This window comes from Apus apus, chromosome 21, assembly GCF_020740795.1.
Source record: "Apus apus isolate bApuApu2 chromosome 21, bApuApu2.pri.cur, whole genome shotgun sequence".
NCBI classification, from domain to species: domain Eukaryota; kingdom Metazoa; phylum Chordata; class Aves; order Apodiformes; family Apodidae; genus Apus; species Apus apus.
Window position 1 is genome coordinate 3,305,776 of NC_067302.1, and position 17,688 is coordinate 3,323,463.

At 59.2% G+C, this 17,688-nt stretch overlaps 1 protein-coding gene across 10 annotated transcripts; it reads left to right on the forward strand.

The window, feature by feature from the left end:
• The first annotated feature begins 727 nt into the window (after positions 1 to 727).
• TCEA3 (transcription elongation factor A3) lies at positions 728 to 17,108 on the forward strand. 10 transcript variants are annotated; one of them, XM_051637850.1, is made up of 18 exons: positions 728 to 963; positions 2,772 to 2,834; positions 2,977 to 3,082; positions 3,374 to 3,545; positions 3,700 to 3,768; positions 3,951 to 4,019; positions 4,149 to 4,232; positions 4,493 to 4,570; positions 4,656 to 4,810; positions 5,707 to 5,762; positions 6,677 to 6,832; positions 7,385 to 7,531; positions 7,625 to 7,696; positions 8,247 to 10,974; positions 11,843 to 12,647; positions 13,117 to 13,518; positions 15,563 to 15,731; positions 16,796 to 17,108. In XM_051637850.1, exons 1-14 carry the CDS (start codon positions 895 to 897, stop codon positions 8,253 to 8,255), a joined length of 1,305 nt encoding a protein of 434 aa, XP_051493810.1. In that variant the 5' UTR covers positions 728 to 894; the 3' UTR covers positions 8,256 to 10,974; positions 11,843 to 12,647; positions 13,117 to 13,518; positions 15,563 to 15,731; positions 16,796 to 17,108. The 10 variants fall into 10 exon arrangements, with proteins under 10 accessions (XP_051493810.1, XP_051493811.1, XP_051493814.1 ...); XM_051637851.1 differs by having other exon boundaries at positions 13,140 to 13,518; XM_051637854.1 differs by having other exon boundaries at positions 13,452 to 13,518.
• The last annotated feature ends 580 nt before the right edge of the window (positions 17,109 to 17,688 follow it).

A 17,688-nucleotide genomic window follows, 5' to 3' on the forward strand; every position in this document is an offset into this window, starting at 1 on the left:
CAGGTGGGGGAGCAGTGGGAGCCTCCCTGTGTATTGGGGGGGGGGGGGGGAGGAGGTGCCCACCCTGTGAGCCACCCCCCCCCTTGGGTCCTAGAGCAGGGCCAAGTGCCAGTGCCACATCCCCTCCCTCTTTGCCTCTCCAGCCTGGGCACAGCATCCCTGCCATCCTGTCCTGCCTTGGGGTGTTGGGTGTCCTGGCACCCACCAAGGACTGGGTGCTCCTTGGGGGGGGGGGGGGCTCAGCAGACCAGACACCCCCAATCTTGAGCACCTTCTAGAGGTGTCGGAGGGGGTGGGATGGGGGGGGGGGGGTGTCATTTGTCCCCCGTGCCTTGATCCCTGGGGGCACTCCCTGCTGCAGGACACCTTGGGGGAAGTCCAACCGCATCCAGCCCGGGAAGGGAACAAAACCCCCTTCCCGGGAAGGGAACAAAACCCCCCTCCCGGCTCCTTTCCCGGCCCCCACGCCCACCCGGGGCTGCGGCAGCCCCGGGTCCCGCTGTCCCCGGCCACGCACCTCCCCCAGCTCGGCCGCTCCCGGCCCTTCCCGACGCTCCGGGCTATATTTAGCCCTCCCAGTTCCAATTCCACCTCCTGCCAGGACTTTATAACTGGCCGGGACAGCCCCACCTCCTTTCTGCTTTCACTCCCTTCCCTTTTTTTCCACCCCCCCCCCCCCCCAACTTCACTCCACCCCCCCCAACTTCACTCCACCCCCCCCCCCCCTTCCCCCCATTTTTTATTAGTATTTTTTTTTTTCCTTTTCTCCCCCTTTTCCAGCCCAGCCACCACTTCCCACGCCCCCCCCCCCCCAACTTTTCCCGCCCCCCCGATGCCAGCAGCCCCCCCCTTTGCCCCCCGCAGCCTCGGGTTTGCTCCGCCGGGCGCTGAGGAATGGGGCCCGCCGAGGAACTGGTCCGGATCGCCAAGAAACTGGAGAAGATGGTGGCCAGGAAAAGCACGGTAAGGAGAGGGAGCCCCTCGGGGTCTTGGGGGGGGCTGTTTTGCACGGGTGGACGCGTTTGCACACGTGTGCGTGTTGACATACGTGTGCGTGTTCACACGCGTGTTCAGGTGTGGCTGGGAACTGAGGAGGGAGGGAAAGTTGAGGGGGGGGTTGTTTTGCACCCCCCCCCCAAGTCTTGTTGCTTGTGGGTCCGGGGGGGTGTGAGCGGGTCCCGGGGTGCTGAGCACCCCACAGGTGTCCCCAGCACCCCAGGGTGCTGCCCCAGCCTGGTGAGCTGGCACCCGAGGGTGGGTTATTTCGCCTCCCAGTTTGGGGTTCTCCTGCACCCCGTGTTGGGATTTGGGGGGGGTGGGGAGTTGGGCTGTCTGGGAGGGGGTTGGGGGGGAGCTCTTGGCACCCCTGGGTGACAAGGGACAGTGGGTGACAGGTGCTTGGCCACCAGCCCGGCCACCAACACCCGATCGGGGCCAGTGCCACCGTGCAAGGGAAGACACCCGGGGAAGGGGGGACACACACACACAACCCCCCCCCCACCCTGACACAGCCCTTGCACAAGCGTGTGTAAGCGTGCAAGAAGAGGGGAGGGGGCTGAGCATTGCACCCCTTGGGTGGCTTTAACAGTAGTGCCCGGGTGTGTGTGTGTGTGTGTGTGTGTTTGTGTGTGACCTTGGGGTTTGTTTTTGGGGGGGTGGTCACAGGGGTGTGCAGGGGTGGATGCCCACCTGGTGGGTGGGGGAGCAGGGATGAGAGAAGGTGGCATGGGTGGCCCTTCCCCCCATCATCCTGGGTCTTGCCCCCCACCCTGGGTCCTGCCCTCACCATCCTGGGTCCCAACCCCCCCCATTCTGGGTCGTGTCCCCCCCCCCACTCCGGTCCTGGCAGCCTCTGCAGCAGGTGAGGATCCATCCGGGTGTGTGTGGGTGAGCAGAGCTGAGCCCGGCCCTTAAAGTTAATATTTGACCACTTCCAAAGGCCTTTTGCCCTGACAAGGTGCAGGTTCCTGGCAGGGGGAGGGGGCAGAAATGCTGGGGGGGGGGTGTGTGTCCCTCCCCTCCCCCATCTGGTGGCATTTTGGGATGCCGATGCTCAGAACTGAACCAGATCCTAGGGGAGACACGTAGGGTCCCAGCTGGGAATCCCAGCGAGGCTGATTGCACGTTAATTAGAAATTAATCACAAATTAATCACTCCCCCCCCCTGCCTCCCACTGGTGCTTCGAGGAGGGGGGTGCAGTTGGGGTCTGTTCCCTGCTCCCATCGTTCCAGGAGGGTCTGATGCAGCCCTGGGGGGTGGGGTGGGATGGGGTGGGGGTATCCCCTGCCAGGGGGTACCTGCAAGCTGGAGGCTGCTCCTGAAGCTCTAGAAATATCACGGAGAAGGAGGAGGAAGAGGGTTCCATGTTGGAGCTGTCTGGCTCTGCAGCCACAGCCTTCCTGACCCCCTAGGTGGGTGTCCTGCAGACCCTCTCCCCTCCTACATGGGGACACTCAGGTGCCCCCTGGCTGTCCCCAGCTCCTGCCAGCCTGGGGGGGTTCCTCATGGAGGGGTTTTCCTGGGTTCCTGCTTCCTAGCTGGGAGACTTGACTCCACGCTGTGATGATCCAGCAGGATCTGGGGGTTGTTCCATGAGTGCATCGCGTTCAGGTGGTCCCTGAGGACCAACTTGGTGTCCCCCTTGGGGTGCCCTCCCCGGTGCTGCCTGATGCTGGTGAGAGGAAAGAGGGGGTTGTGGGCAGCCTTGGCATGGCCCCCCCCCGTTTCTCCCCAGCTCCTCAAGGGTTCCCATCTCCTCTCCCTGCTCTAGGAAGGGGCACTGGATCTGCTCAAGTCCCTCACCGGCTACACCATGACCATCCAGCTGCTCCAGGTGAGGGGGTCTGGGTGGGGGGGCAGCAGGTGCTGGTGGGGGGACACCCCATGGGGTGGCTCCTGCTGTTCCCCCCCCCGTGCCAGCTGGCACATCCCTGAGGACACGTCCCTGAGGACACGTCCCTGCCGTGTGTCCCCAGACCACCCGGATCGGGGTGGCTGTCAACTCGGTGCGGAAACACTGCTCGGATGAAGAGGTGGTGGCCTCGGCCAAAATCCTCATCAAGAACTGGAAGAGGCTGCTGGGTGAGCAAAGACCTGCCCCCCCCCGGGCTGTCCTGGCACCCCCAAGCCCCTGATGCTCTCCAGGAGGGTTGGGTGGGATTGGATCTGAGCTGGGATGTGCAGGGCTGTCACCTAGCCCTGCCAGGTGACACCTGGACTTGGTGGGTTTTCCAAGGGCTTCTTTTGGCTCCAGGATGGCTCAGTGTGTGTGTGTCCCCCAACACCAAGGACTGAGCAACCCCCCCACCCTGGGATGCAGATCCCCAGGTGCTGGTTTGAGCTGTGCCTGTGACACCCAAACCCTTCCCCCAGAGTCCTCCACAACCCCGAAGAAGGAGAAGGACGTGGATGGGAAGAAGGAGAAGGACGTGGATGGGGAGAAAGAAAAGAAGGAGAAGGGGATGGATTTTCCCAGCTGCCCCAATGAAGGGGTGAAGCACCCCAAGAGCCCAGCTGAGAAGCCCAAGGAGAAGCACAAAGAGAGGTGGGGGCTCCTGCCTGCTGTTGAGGGGGGGTGATAGGAGATGACCCCCCCCCCCCCCTTTGCTCACTCCTATGAGTTGGTTGGTTGGTTGATCCATCTCTGCCTGCCCACGGGTGCAGGCAGCACTGCTGGAGAACCTTCTTTCTGTCCCTAGGAAGCCCAGCAAGTCCAGCTCTCATGCCACCACCCCCCGAGGCCACCCTGCTGACTCCATCCCCGAGAGGTACCTGCCAAAAGGGCACCCTGACCCTGGCGCTGGGCTCTGTTGGGTGCTGCCAGCCTGGGGAAGGCTTTGCCAGCATCCTGGTGGGGCTGGTGAGGCTCAGGGAGGAGTTGGCCAGTGTGGTGGGCAGGATCGGGCTCCCTGAGGGCATCTCTCCTTTCCTTTGGGCTTCTGTGGTGAAGAGAGTCCAGCGATGGCCGGAGCCCCACCATGTCCTCAAAGAAGTCACCTCTGGATGGCAAGAAAGAGAGGTGGGTGGCTGGGTTGGGTGGGGGTGGGAGAGGTTGGACCCCAGCCCCTTGCTAGGCTGTGGACATGGGGGTCTGGACCCACCACCTGGTCTCTGTGGCTGCACTCTGACATGGGGCTGGTCCTGCCAGGAGAGACTCCACCGACTCAAGGTCCTCCAGCACCTCGGCCATCTCCTCCTCTTCCTCCCCACAAAAGAAAGTGTCAGGGGAGAGGTAAGGAGGGGGGGTGTCCCCAGGGATGCTTTTGGGGACACTCTGACACCCTGGGTCAAGATGGCTGGGAGCCCTGACCCTGCCACAGGTGCTGGGACGTTCCCCAGGAGGAGCAAATCCCACCCTGGGGAGATTCCCCTTGACTTCCACGGCACTGATGTGCTGGTGATGCCTGAGGTCCTGCCACCAGCCCCTGCCCCCCCTCCTGCCTGTCCTGTCTCTGGTGTCATCCCCCCCTGCCCCCCCTGTGCCACCCCCAGGAGATCCTCTGTGGGCACCAGCCCCTCACCAGCTCCTGCTGGATCCCGGAGAAGCTCCAGCGACAGCAAGGAGGAAAGGTAGGAGAGCCCCATCCCATGGGACCCCCGACAGGTCCCTGGGGTCTCTGCTGGGACCCCCACTCCTGCCTGTCCTCCCCACCAGGGCCAACAGCAGCAAAGCCAAACCTGAGACTCCACGGACCCCCACCAGCCCCCCCTTCTCCCCCAGCCCCTGTCTCCTGGCCCCCTGCTACCTCACGGGGGACTCGGTGAGGGACAAGTGCATCGAGATGCTGACTGCTGCCCTCCGGATGGGTGGTGAGGGGCTGGGGCTGGGGGGGCTGGATCTAGGAGCACTGGAGCTGAGGGGTTGCTGGGGCTGGAGCTGGGGGTCTGGAGCTGGAGAGGCTGGAGCTGGGGGTACTGGAGCTGGGGGGTTGCTGGAGCTGGGGGTATTGGAGCTGGGGGGGTTGCTGAAGCCAGGGGGTGTTGGAGCTTGGGAGGTGCTGGAGCTGGGGGTATTGGAGCTGGGGAGTTGCTAGAGCTGGAGGGGCTGGAGCTGGGGGGACTGGAGCTGGGGGGGTTGCTGAAGCCAGGGGATGTTGGAGCTTGGGAGGTGCTAGAGCCAGGAGTTCTGGAGCTGGGGGGGTGCTGGAGCTGGGGGGGGTACTGGAGCTGGGGGGGGTACTGGAGCTGTGGGGTTGCTGGAGCTGGGGGGGCTGGAGCTGGGGGGGTTGCTGAAGTCAGGGGGTGTTGGAGCTTGAGAGCTGCTGGAGCCAGGAGTTCTGGAACTGGGGGTGCTGGAGCTGGGGGGGTGCTGGAGCTGGGGACACTGGAGCCCAAATTGGGCTGTTTCTCCTATGGGGCAGCCCTGATAGGAACAACCCTACAATACCCAACAGGGCTCCGTGTCCCAGGGCACCCACAGCCCCGGGACAGCAGCGTCACCTCAGACATGGAAACAAACTGCAGCTGTGGGTGACAGCTCTGTGTTCTGCCCCAAAATGAAAGGAGACTGGGAGGGTCTCCCCTGCAGGGCTGGGGTCTTTGGAAGGTTCAAGATGAGTAAAAATAGGGTGTTGGGGTTTTTTTTAAGAGATGAGGTGCCAGGAACAATGTGGGGGGAGGGCAGGTGAGATGGTTTTTTCAGGTGGATGGGGTGACCCAGCTGGTGTCACACCTGAAGGTCACCCCTTGGCCTCTCTGCCCTCCAGATGACTACAAGGAGTTTGGTGTCAACTGCGAGAAGATGGCATCAGAGATCGAAGACCATATCCTTTTGGGGGGGATGCTGGGGGGGTCCCCAAGCTGCCTGTGCTGGGGGACACGCCTGTGGGCTCAGGAGAGATGGTGGGGACAGGATGGAAGTGGCAGGGACAAGGACAGAGGGTGACGGGCTCTGTTGTCCCCGTTGCCTGTAGAGGGAGCCCAGATCCCGGTTAGAGGCTGATCCCGAGCAGAGAGTCAGTCCCCTGGGCTCCTGGGCACTGTGTGTCCCCCGAAAAACCCTCTGCTCAGGGACCTGCCTTGTGTGTGTCTCCCCCAAACCCTTCTGCTCAGGGACCTGCCTTCATCCCAGGGGAAATAAACCCCAAACCCCAGCCACGGTCTCTATTTTGAACCTGCCCACTTCTCCTGCCAGCCCTGGTCCATCTCAACGCAGGGATGGAGCCACCCTTGTTCACCTCCAGCTCAAGGGTCTCCTGGACCCCAAAGACCCCAACCACCAGGACCAGCCCCATGGTGGTTCCTCCTCCTGGGTACACATCCCAAGGAGCCCTGGCCTTGTGTCCTGGAGCCTGGTGTGACCCCAAAGCTGCCACCTTAGCTCATCTGCCCACGTCCCTGCAGGCAGCTGGTGGCTTTTTGACCAGCTTGGGAGGAGGAGAGTGGGCTGAGTCCTTTGCACCATGACCTGCCATCCCAGCACGGGGCTTGGTGACAATCCCTGTGTCCCAACAGCCTTCAGGTGTCACAGGAGGGACATGCAAAGTTGTTTTCCTCTCTGCATCCCAACCTCTGTGCTTCATCCTACTGAACCCAAGGAGGGGGAGATGTTTCCTAGGGAGCAAAGCCCTGTTGAGATTGGCCACCTCCATGCACACGTGGCAATCAGCACCAGCGAGCCCAGAGTGGGGGGTGGCATCCTCCTGCTTTGTCCCCTTGCTTCCTTGATGGACCCCACATATCTTCCAGGAGCTGAAGAGCACGGACATGAAGTATCGCAACCGGGTGAGGAGCAGGATCAGCAACCTGAAGGACCCCAAGAACCCCAGCCTGAGGAGGAACGTGCTGTGTGGGGCCATCCCACCCAGCCTCATTGCCCGCATGACCGCCGAGGTGAGCAGCAGGGTGGGGGGCAAAGCAGCAGGGTGGGGGGCAAAGCAGCAGGATGGGGGGCACAGGGGTGGGGAGGTGGGTGGGTGAGACCCCCTCCCCCCCCGGCCTCTGCCCTTGGTGCCCAAGGGCTGGCTGGGGCTTGGCTTGGTGGTGGGCTTGTCCCAGCATCTCCCCATCCCACCCTGGTGCTGGGGCACATGGAGCATCAGGCATAGGGAGAAAGGAGGGGACGATGCCTGGTGTGTCCCCCCTCAAAGCCCTGCAGCCCCCCAGCCCTATCACAGAGCCAGATGTCACGCTGGCAGGAGGCGGATGAGAGGGTCCCCATTCCTCCTCAACGGGGGAACCCCCCCCAGATCAGGCTCTTGAGGGCCAAGTCCCTGCAGGCAGCAGCTGTGCTCAAAGGACAGGGTGATGTTTTCCCATCTGGATGGGCCTGAGCACAGAGAACAAGACCAGTCCTGACCCTGGGAGAGGATGGGGAAGTGGCTGGACCACAGTGGCCAGAATCTACTGGCCACCCTGACCCTGAGGGGCCGGTGTTGGTGTCAGGAGATGGCCAGTGATGAGCTGAAGGAGCTGAGGAATGCCATGACCCAGGAGGCCATCCGGGAACACCAGATGGCCAAGACGGGTGGCACCGTCACCGACCTCTTCCAGTGTGGCAAGTGCAAGAAGAAGAACTGCACCTACAACCAGGTTAGCCCTGAAAACCCCCCTCTCTGGGGTCCCCTAGGGGTAGGGGGGACCCCCAAGGGGTCTCCACTGACCCGGCCACCGGCTCCTCCTCAGGTGCAGACACGAAGTGCTGATGAGCCCATGACCACCTTTGTGTTGTGCAATGAATGTGGGAATCGCTGGAAGGTCTGTGTCCAGCTTGGGTTGGGGGGGGTGGGGTGGGACTTGGGGTGTCCCAACCCTTCCCTGGCCCTAGAGGGGGTTGGCAGAGCCCCCCCAAAGCAGTGCTGGGGGAGGCGGGGTGAGGGCTGTCTGCTTGGAGAACAAGTCTTGTGGGGAGCAGCAGAGGGTGCTGGGGATGGTCAGGCTGGAGAGAAGGAGGCTGAGGGGAGACCTGCTGGCTCTGCAACTGCCCGAGGGGAGGTTGGAGCCAGGGGGGGTCGGGCTCTGCTCCCCAGGAACAAGGGACAGAACAAGAGGAAACGGCCTCAAGTTGCACCAGGGGAGGTTTAGGTTGGATCTTGAGAACCATTTCTTCCCCAAGAGGTTGTCAGGACCTCTGCCCAGGCTGCCCAGGGCAGGGGTGGAGTCCCCATCCCTGAAGCTGTTCAAAACCCATGTAGACATGGCACTTTCAGGAGATGATTTAGTGGGCACGGTGGGGCTGGGTTGATGGTTGGACTGGATGATCTTAGAAGCCTCTTCCAACCCTAATGATGTGATGATTCTCCTGCAGTTCTGCTGACGGTGCCCAGTGCTGGGGCTGGAGGGGACACGGAGCAGGACAGGACACGGTGACAGCCACATGGAGCAGCCAGGGTGGGGCAGGGGGGTGACAGGGCAGCACCAGTCCCCACATCCCAGCTCCCTGTTTCCATGCGCTGGGATCCCTCAAACATCCCAGGAAACTGGGCTCTGGCAACAGGTGGTTTTGCTTGGGAAGAGCCCAGTGAGCTCCAGTGGTTCCCCCTGTAAATACCTGCCCTTTGCTTGGGGTGCACTGGGAATCCACTGGGAACAGACACTGGGAACAGAAAGAGGGACTGGTCTGACCTGGGCAGTTTGCCCTTCCCTGGGGGCAACCTGGACCTGGATTATTTGGGAGTGGGAGGGATGTCACCCCATGGATGTGGGGCTGGGGAAGAGGCAGGTTTTACCCCCAACCCCCTTCTTCTTCACCCACATGGCCACAGTGGGAGGACAAGGCTGGAGGTGGGTCTGGATACTGGAGGGGTGGCACCGTGTCCCTCTGCTCTGTGACACCTGGACCTGGCTTGAGGGCCCAGGAAGGAAGCAGGGATGAGGGGGAGAGGGTGGGGTGAGACCCTCCAGCTCGAGCAATAAAGGTGTGAGCTGCACTGTGCTCAGCCTGCTTCCTGAGGGGGGGGTGGTGGGACCTGTACCTCAGATTGCACCCCCCAGCTTCAGCCTTGTGGGCCCCCAAGAGCCCCCACCCTGGGGCTCCAGGGTTTGGATGCTCTGAAGCTTCACCCCATGCTGGGTTTGTCCCCCCTGGGGCTCCAGGGTTTGGATGCTCTGAAGCTTCAGCAGCCGCTGGTGCCTCTTCCAGCCTGTCTCTGCTTTGCCCCACACCAGACATTAAATCCTCCATGTGATGGGGGGTTATTTCCATCCTACAGCCCCACACTGTGCCCCTCCCCACTCCACTGTGGTGACAAGGACACTGGTGCCATCAGACCCCCTCCCATCCCTGTGACCCTCCCTGAGCCCCCCCCCCCCCCCAAGGGGGGACAACCCTGTCCCCAGGGTGCAGAATCCAGCACACAGACACCTTTTACTTTACCATCCTGGCTTGCTTGGGGTTCAGACTCCCCCCCCGCCCACACACACACCCCAGCTCCCCCCCCCCCCCAGTTCACCTCATCATGGACCTTCTCTGCTTCTCCCCAGCAGCTTTTTCCAGCCTTGACCAAAAAAATAATAATATAACAAAGCAAATCAGCACTTTCCTCTTTAGCAGTTTCCGTGGCAACCCCATTTCCCCATCCCCCCACTCAATAACCCCCCTCCCCATCCCCCCCACTCAATAACCCCCCTCCCCATCCCCCCCAAACCCTGCTCACTGGTCCCCAAAGCCTAATGGCAGGTCCTTGTCCACAGGGATGGAGGAGGAGGTGGAAAATAAGGGGGGGACACCCCCCACCCCCCCCCCCCCAGTTTATCACCTGCAAGGTTTGCAATCTGGGGGAGGGAAACAGTTCATTGGGATGAAGGGGTTCAACCCTGCACTGCCCTAAACATCCTGAGCCCCCCCCTCCTCCTCTCCCCCCCAGCTTTTGGATGATTAAATGCATCAAAGGCACCCGAACTGAACCCAAACCTTTGCTTCTAAAACCAAAAGGGCTGCGTGGAAAATTACAGAAGAGATTTTTCCCTAAAGAAACTCTTCCCCCCCCCCCCCCTTTGCCCTTTTGTTTCCTCGCCAAAGAGATTTGCTGAGTCTGCAAAGCACTTTGATCTCAGCCTGCCCAAAATCACAGCACTTGGCAGAGTGGGGGGGGGGGTTTCTCCCAACCCCCCCTGCCTTCACTGAACAGGCAGGGAAGGAACTGAGCAAAAAAAAAAACCCCTTTAAAAGCTTAAAAACCCCTCCCAAAAATTCAGCCTTTCTTGACATTTCACTGGAGCCTCCCCAGGCTCTTCCCTCCCAGGGCCAAGAATGGAGGAGATGGAGGGAAAACACCCCAAGAATTGTTCTAAAACGCCTTCTCCCCCCCCGACCACATGAATTCCCACATCAGGAAGTTGACCTAAATATTACAGGGGAAGGAAAAAAAAAAACCAACAACCAACAAACCAAACCACGCTGGGTTGTTTTTTTTTTTTGCCTGACACTTCTTTCTCTCCCTGCCAGGAGCTCTCAGGCACTGGGCAATTAGGAGCAGGAGATGAGTCTTCAGTGCTCTAATGAAGTGTCACGCAGCTTGAGGAAAGGGCTGGGGAAGCAGGAGAGGTTTGGGCTCAGAATGATCCCACTTTGGATCAGGTTTTGGGTGGCAGAGACAAAACATCCATCGGGTGGTCAAGATTCACCCCCTGCCTCCCACCCCCTGAGCCTCCCGGAGCTGCAGAAGGGAAATGATCTTGGCACGTCATTTTTTAACTCCTCTGCGTGTTTTTCTTGGGGTTTTTTTTTTAACTGATTTGCTGGTCTGCAGCTACCCCAGAACCTCTTTCCCCTCGTTTTGCACCATCCTGTTGTCTCCCTGCCCTGGGGGGATGATTTCCTTGAGCAAAACCTGCCCCATCCTGGAAGGATGGAGCCACATCCCAACTCCGCTTCCTCCCCCCCCCCCCCTCTCAAGCCGTGTTTGTGCCTCCTTTTTTCCAAGGTCCCCACGAGCCTGGAAGCCAAGAGCAGCTGGCACCCAAGGCCACATTCTTCCAACGAGCTGCCCTGTCTTTCAAAAGGGAAATATATAAATAGCTCGTCCTGTACCGAGGTGATTACCCAGGAGCTGCCGCCGCCTCCAGCCTCTCTCAGCAAACCCATTACCCACAGCAGCCAATTTACTCCCGAGTCTGGCAGGGTCAGCAACCGTCAGGGAAGCAAAAGTTAATTAATTGTGCTCTGCTCAAGCAGCCTGGCCAAGCACGGAGGGCAATTAGGGCCTTAACGGCAGCAATTAGGGAGTTCATGGCAACTGGCGCTGGGGTTGGGGATGTGCTGGGGAGGGACCTGCTCCAGTCTGGAGCAATCAGAAATCAATCCAGAAATAAGAAGAAATGAAGGTGAGGGCAACAACTTTGTGTTGGGGACGTGTGTGGCTCCTTTGGCTCACCATGAGCCAGCCAAGAAGGTCAGTGGCCTCCTGGGGGGCATCAAGAAGAGCGTGGTCAGCAGGTCAGGGAGGTTCTCCTGCCCTCTGATCTGCCCTGGTGGGGCCACACCTGGAGAACTGGGTCCAGTTCTGGGCTCCCCACTTATGGAAGGTCAAAGAGCTACTGGAGAGAGTCCAGAACAGGCCACTGAGATGATGAAGGGACTGGAGCATCTGTCTGTGAGGAGAAGCTGGGAGAGCTGGGGCTGTTCAGCTGGAGAGGAAGAGGCTGAGGGGGGATCTGATCAGTGCTGGTCAATATCTACAGGGGGTGGCAGGAGGATGGGCCAGACTCTGCTCAGGGGTGGCCAGTGACAGGACAAGGGGCAATGGGCACAAACTGGAGCACAAGAGGTTGAACCTAAATGTAAGAAAGGATTTATTGACTGTGAGGTACCAGAGACCTGGGCCAGGCTGCCCAGGGAGGCTGTGGAGTCTCCATCCCTGGAGACATTCCAGACTGATCATGTTCCTGTGGGATCTGCTCCAGGGGATCCTGCTCTGGCAGGGGTTGGACTGGATGATCTCCAGAGGTCCCTTCCAACCCCCCACTCTGTGATCATCACTGAGGCCCTGACGCTTGCACGATCCTCCGGTTGCTGAGTCACCCTGATCCGGGATCCATCTCCATCATGAGGTGTCCCTTCCACCGAGGGGATAAACGTGCTAGCTGCAGGTAAACATGTTCTTTCCTTGGGGCAGGAATGCTGCTCTCTGAATATAAAAACTCCTGGTGATGAGGTCCGTGGAGCCCCCGGGAGGGACGTGTGCTCCTGCCCTCCCTGCTGCCTCTGTGAGTCATCCCGGCTGCGCCTGGAGACAAGGGAGGTAGAAGCACAAGGAAAGAGGAAAAAAATTGCTTTGCTCCTCAGGTACCTGGGCTACAGCAAATTAAAAATGGCCCCTTGGCAGCCACGGGTCCCAAGGTCACCCAAGGGCTGAGTGTTGGGTGAAGGAGGAGAGAGAGGCTCCTTTAGTGGGGAAATGGGAGCGCTTAGCCCGGGAAGTCATTTCAAGTCATTAATGGAGCACAGTTATTAGTGGTGTTCTTCCTCTTGGTGGCTGGTAGCTTTTTGTGGGTGGGAGGAGGATGGGTCTCTCCATTAGGAAAAAGAAAAAGAAAAATCCATCCTGAGGTTGGGAAGCAGGTTGGAGCAAGACCTGGAAGTGTTGCCTCCCTCCAGCAGCATCGCCGCATCCCTACCTGGGTGCTGCTGCCTCGATGGGGACAGGAGGGTCCCCAGCCCCCAGGGACTGTGGCCACCTTTCCACACCACGGGAGATGCATGGGAGGGGTGAGTTAAAACCCCAAACAACACCCCCCCAAAAAAAAAAAATCCCTTCAATCAGCAGCATTTTAGCTAAGCCCACACTGGCTCCCCATCCGTCGGGGGCAAGAAAGGATTCACCCCCCAACCACACCCTCTCCCCCAAACTACTGCAGTCAAAGCTTTGGGGGAGGGAGGGGAAAAAAAAATACAAGAGAGAAGGATCTTTTTCCAGCCTTTTTTTTCCTCTCCATCAATAAACACTTCCTGTGGGCAGAGTGTTTCCTTCAGCCCGAGGGTTTCATTAGGCCTCGCTCATTTAATATTGCTTTTAATTACTTGTGGTTGGCTCAGAGCTGCTTCACCCACCTTGGAGCAGGGGGGGCTGGCATCTTGGGGTTAGAAAATATAAGTCTATATTTAGTTAGGCAGACAGAGAGATGGGGAAAAGGAGCTGTTCCCATCATTAAACCCCCACTTTCCCATTTTTCCTTAGCTTTCTTCTTTCTTGAACTGCAGGCTGGGCTGGCCAGTGGCTCCCCGGGAACAGATCAGCTGAGACCTGGGGTTTTGCAGCCCTAAAAGGCTTCTCCAGTGAAAAAAAACCAACCCCCAGATGATCACCAGGGAGTAAATTGTCCTGCAAGTGTCTTCCCGAGGCTGTGGCATGTGGGAAAGGGACAGGGATGTGGCTGGAGGGTGACATGGAGCTGAGTCTGTCCCCAGCTTCATGCTGGGCTGTGATGGTTTTGGGGAGGAAGAGTGGGAGGAAGATCCTGCTCATCTGTGAGATGCAGGAGGGGATTTTATGGGGTTTTTTTTGCCTTTCAGGAGAAGAAAGAAGATGGAGAGAGGGGAGAGAGAGAAGAAAAAAATCACCTGCACTTGGCTGTTGCTGGTGAGGCTGGAGGAGGGAAACCTGCCTCTGAAGCTGCTCCTCTTCCTCCTGCTCTGCCTGCTCCCTGCCCTCACCCAGCCCCAGACCAGCACTATGGAGCCACAGCTCATCTCTGGGTTGACCAAACACCCCTTCACGGGGTGCCCAGCACCCCACTGGAGCCTCAGTGGTGCTGCCATGCTAGGCCCTCACAGCTCTGGGGGTTTCCTTCAAGAAGGTTGGGATTTGACTTCTAATTTGAGCCACCTCAGCTGGGACGTGTCTGGGTGTCTCCTCCCTGTTAGTTAAGACCAGAACAGGGGTTTGCCAGCACCCCCCAAGGACCTCCCTAGGTCATCTTTCACTGGCATTCCCACCCCTTTTCCCTGTATAACACCCACTCTCTTCCCTTGGAGCACCCAGTGCCACCATTTACACACTCCCACTCCATTTGACCATGGCAACCAAAGCCACCAGTGCAAGTGCTGGACACCAGCAGCATTGAAGTCACCCCCACAGCAGAGCTGTGCCATGCCATCCCATGCCATCCCATGCCATCCCATGCCATCCCATCCCATCCCACCCCATCCCCTGCTCTCCAGAGGCTCCCAGCAAAGCCAGCAGTGGCTCTTTCCCCCCAGCTCAGCATCACTCCCAGCAGTGGGGTGGGAAGCAGGTGGCCTGGCTTGGGGAAATACCTGGCACAGGGTGGTCACCATCTGGGTCCCTTTGGCTGGAGAAGGTGCTGCCCTCCCCAGGTGGCTCTCCCGAGGAGACTGGGACAAGCTGGGGCAGGTGGCAGCAGGCATCAGAGCTGGTCTGGCTGGGAAGTGAAGCAAAGCAAAATCCCTGGTGTCGGCGAAGGGCTGGAGGAGGGCTGGGGCTGGGAAACTGCTCCCTGGGCCTGGGGAGGGGGGTAGGTGTGTCTGCTCACATGGACGTGGAGACCTCACCCCTTCAGCAGGTCAGGACTGGGCACAGGAGGCTTGGTCCCCGTGGCACAACCAGCCACAGCCACCAGGACACACAGTCCCCAGATCCCAACCTCCAGGGACCTTCTCCCTGCCCAGGAACCCCCCGCAGCCCCTCGGAGGGCCCAGGGCTCCCCTTCCCACCAATTCCCCCCCCACCCCTTTCTCCCCCAGCTGCTCAGGACTTGCCTTTTCCATGGCAGCTCCTGCTGGGAGCCACATCCCAGCCCAGATCCCCCCTCCCCGGGATGGAGGAGATGACTCACAGGTTGCTCAGGTCCTGACGTGGTGATGCCACCTCCGAGAGAGAGCCAGCCCAGGGGGGGGGACACAACACACACAGCCCCCCCTGGCAGCCTGAGGGGACAGCCTGGCCTGTCACCTCCCCAGAAGAACCTAGGGAGATGCTGCCAGTTCCCAATCACTGCTCCATTGGCAGCTGCAGGGGACTGAAAATAACCTCAATGAGCAACAATCAGGGGGAAAAAAAAAACCCATCAAGGCTCCTGGGACTGAGTCTCCTGGGGATGGGACAGTGTCCTTTGCTGCCAGCACGGCTCAGGGAGGCTGTCCCTGTCCCTGTCCCCACTGAGGGACCAGGCATGAGCTTGGGTGAAGGAAAAGGGTTCAGGAACTCCCCAAATAAAATAACCTTTGGAGGCTTTTTTTGAAGGCAGACAGTGAAGCAGCTGCTGCCCCAGCTGTGTTTGCAGGGACCCAGCCCTGGGTGGGGAGCAGGGTGGCAGTGTCACCACCACCGAGGGGACACTCTCCCCCCCAACATGTCCTGGGGACACTAAGGACATCTCAAGGACACGGGTGGCATCACCCCAGGGGACACCACAGGGGATGGGGGGGGGTGTCGAGGTGCGATTTCCCACCCGAGCTTCCATCTCCCAGCAGCAGCAGGTCCTGCACCCCCCTGCCTGGGGAAGGAGGGACACAGACAGACAGACACAGCCCTCCCCCCACTGCAACCCCCCCCCCATCACCCCTCCCTCTCCCCCTTCAGCCACACACGATGGCAGGCAGAGAAGAAGAACCTCATCTAATTTTAACTCCCCTGACGAACGGGCTTTGTTCTCTCCCAGCAGCTGCCCCAACAAGGTATGAAAACACTCGGGTCTGTCGAGGCTGGCAAACCAACCACACGAATTCAACCCATTTTCCTCTTCAACGTTGATTTACCTGGAGCTGTCAGAGGAGGGAGGGGAAGAGATGAACCCCAGGGAGCCAGGAGGAGCAGCCTGGACCTGCAGCTCGGTGGGTACTGGTGGGGTTGAGCTTCTGGAGCATCTGGTTCATTCTGGCCCCTCCTTACAAACCCCAAAACAGACCTACAGAAAAAAAGAATTCTGTGATTCTCTGATATTTGCTGCTGCAGTTCCCCAAGGTGTGCCCCAGGCCACCCCTCTAAACAAGGGGAGCTGGGAGCACATTGAGCCCCCTCCCCCAAATTGGTTCCCCACGAGGTGGGCTCCATCCAGGTGCCTCCATCACTTGGAGGATCCCACCACGTGGCTGCCCCATCCCTGGCAGTGTTGAAGGGCAGGTTGGATGGGGCTTGGAGCAACCTGGGCTGGTGGGAGGTGTCCCTGCCCATGCAGGGGGTTGGGACTGGATGATCTTTAAGGTCCCTTCCCACCCAAACCAGTCCATGATTCTGTGATTCTCAGGCTTCACCCACAGACCCCACAAGAGCTTCCCCCCCTCAACGAGGCTTTGTTGAGCAGAAGGGAAAGGAGCTGGTGGGCTGGACAGGAGCTGTTCCCTCCATGTACCACCTCCCTTCCCCTCAAGAGGGTTTGCATGTGTTACCTAGAATAAAGCCCCAGAAATGAAGTCCCTCTCAGGGAGCAGATGAGACATTCAAGCAGCAGCTGATTCTCACTCCTGGGGCTGTGGGTTTGTTGAAGGGTTTATTCCTTTTGCTGCCACAACAACAGGAGTTATTTCAGCTCCTCTGGAGGTGATTGTGTCACCAAAGGATCCCTCAAAATGCTGCCATCGAGGGCAAGTGGAAAAGAAGGCAAGAAGATGGGAAAAAAGGGTACTGAGACACATGGTGTGTCTTTACCCAGGGGTGAAAGTGGCACCTGGCTGGGGCAAAAGCCCAGGAAAAAGGGAAATCAAGTCCTGGAGAGAGAGGGAATAAAAACTGTAGCTTCCCCTCTATGCATCACAGCCCTGAATGCTCCCAGGCAGGATGCAAGCTGGCTGCCAAATGTGTCTTTAAATTATGTATATAAAAAGAAATATAATTGACATGAAATATATATTACATATATATATATTAATCTAATCTATTTCTATTATTGTGGTTCCAGACTTGACAGGGCTGCTCTGGGCTCTCCAGCTCCTGCCTTGGTCCCATGGCCACGGGGACAAGATGCAGCAGCACTGCTGGACCCCCAGCTCAAGGCTCCCTCCAAGAAGACCACAGCATGTCTGGATGCTCAGGGCCCTCCTGAAGTCCTGAAAATCATCTCCCCCCCCCATTCACCTCCAGAGTTTCCCATAGACTTGACCAGAGTCCTGCCAGGACAGATTCACGGCTCCTGTCTTGTCTTTTTTTATGGCCATTTTAATTCAAACCAATAAATTCCAGAGGGGAAGAGGGTCTTCCTCCAGGGAAATACACTTTGTGGAGTTTGCAGTCAATGAAGCTGGTGCTGTAAATCCCCCTGGATGGGCTCCAGCTCTCTGGACAGATGAGCACCATCAATTTTCCCCCTCGACAACCTCAGCGTCGCTCTCACCACCCCGATCTGATTTCCATCCTCTTCTGCACAGGGGCTGTTGGGAGGGGGTGGGATGGGGGGGGCTGGAGAAGCATCCCCCCCCCCCGTTATCCAGGGGGTGTGTGGGGTGAGGAAAACAAGGAGCTGAGGTGATGCTGTGGAGAACTTCCTAGGAGGAGCAATGCCTGGGGAATGCCCAGGACTCCGTGCTGGGGTAAAAGTGGCAGGGATGGAACTCAAGGTGCTGAGAGACGTCCCAGGGCAACCCCACTGCTGGCTGGGGCCAGGAGACTTTCAGGAGCCTCCTTTTCCCTTCTCCTGCTGCACACACAGTCTCCAGCCACCCCCCCACCCCAGAGTGGGAAGATGATTCCCCTTCCCAACATGACCTCCCTGCCTCAGTTTCCCCAATAATCCCCACGGCAGTAGCCAGGCTGGGCAGGCAGAGCAGCAGGAACCCGAGGCAGGTGGATGAACAG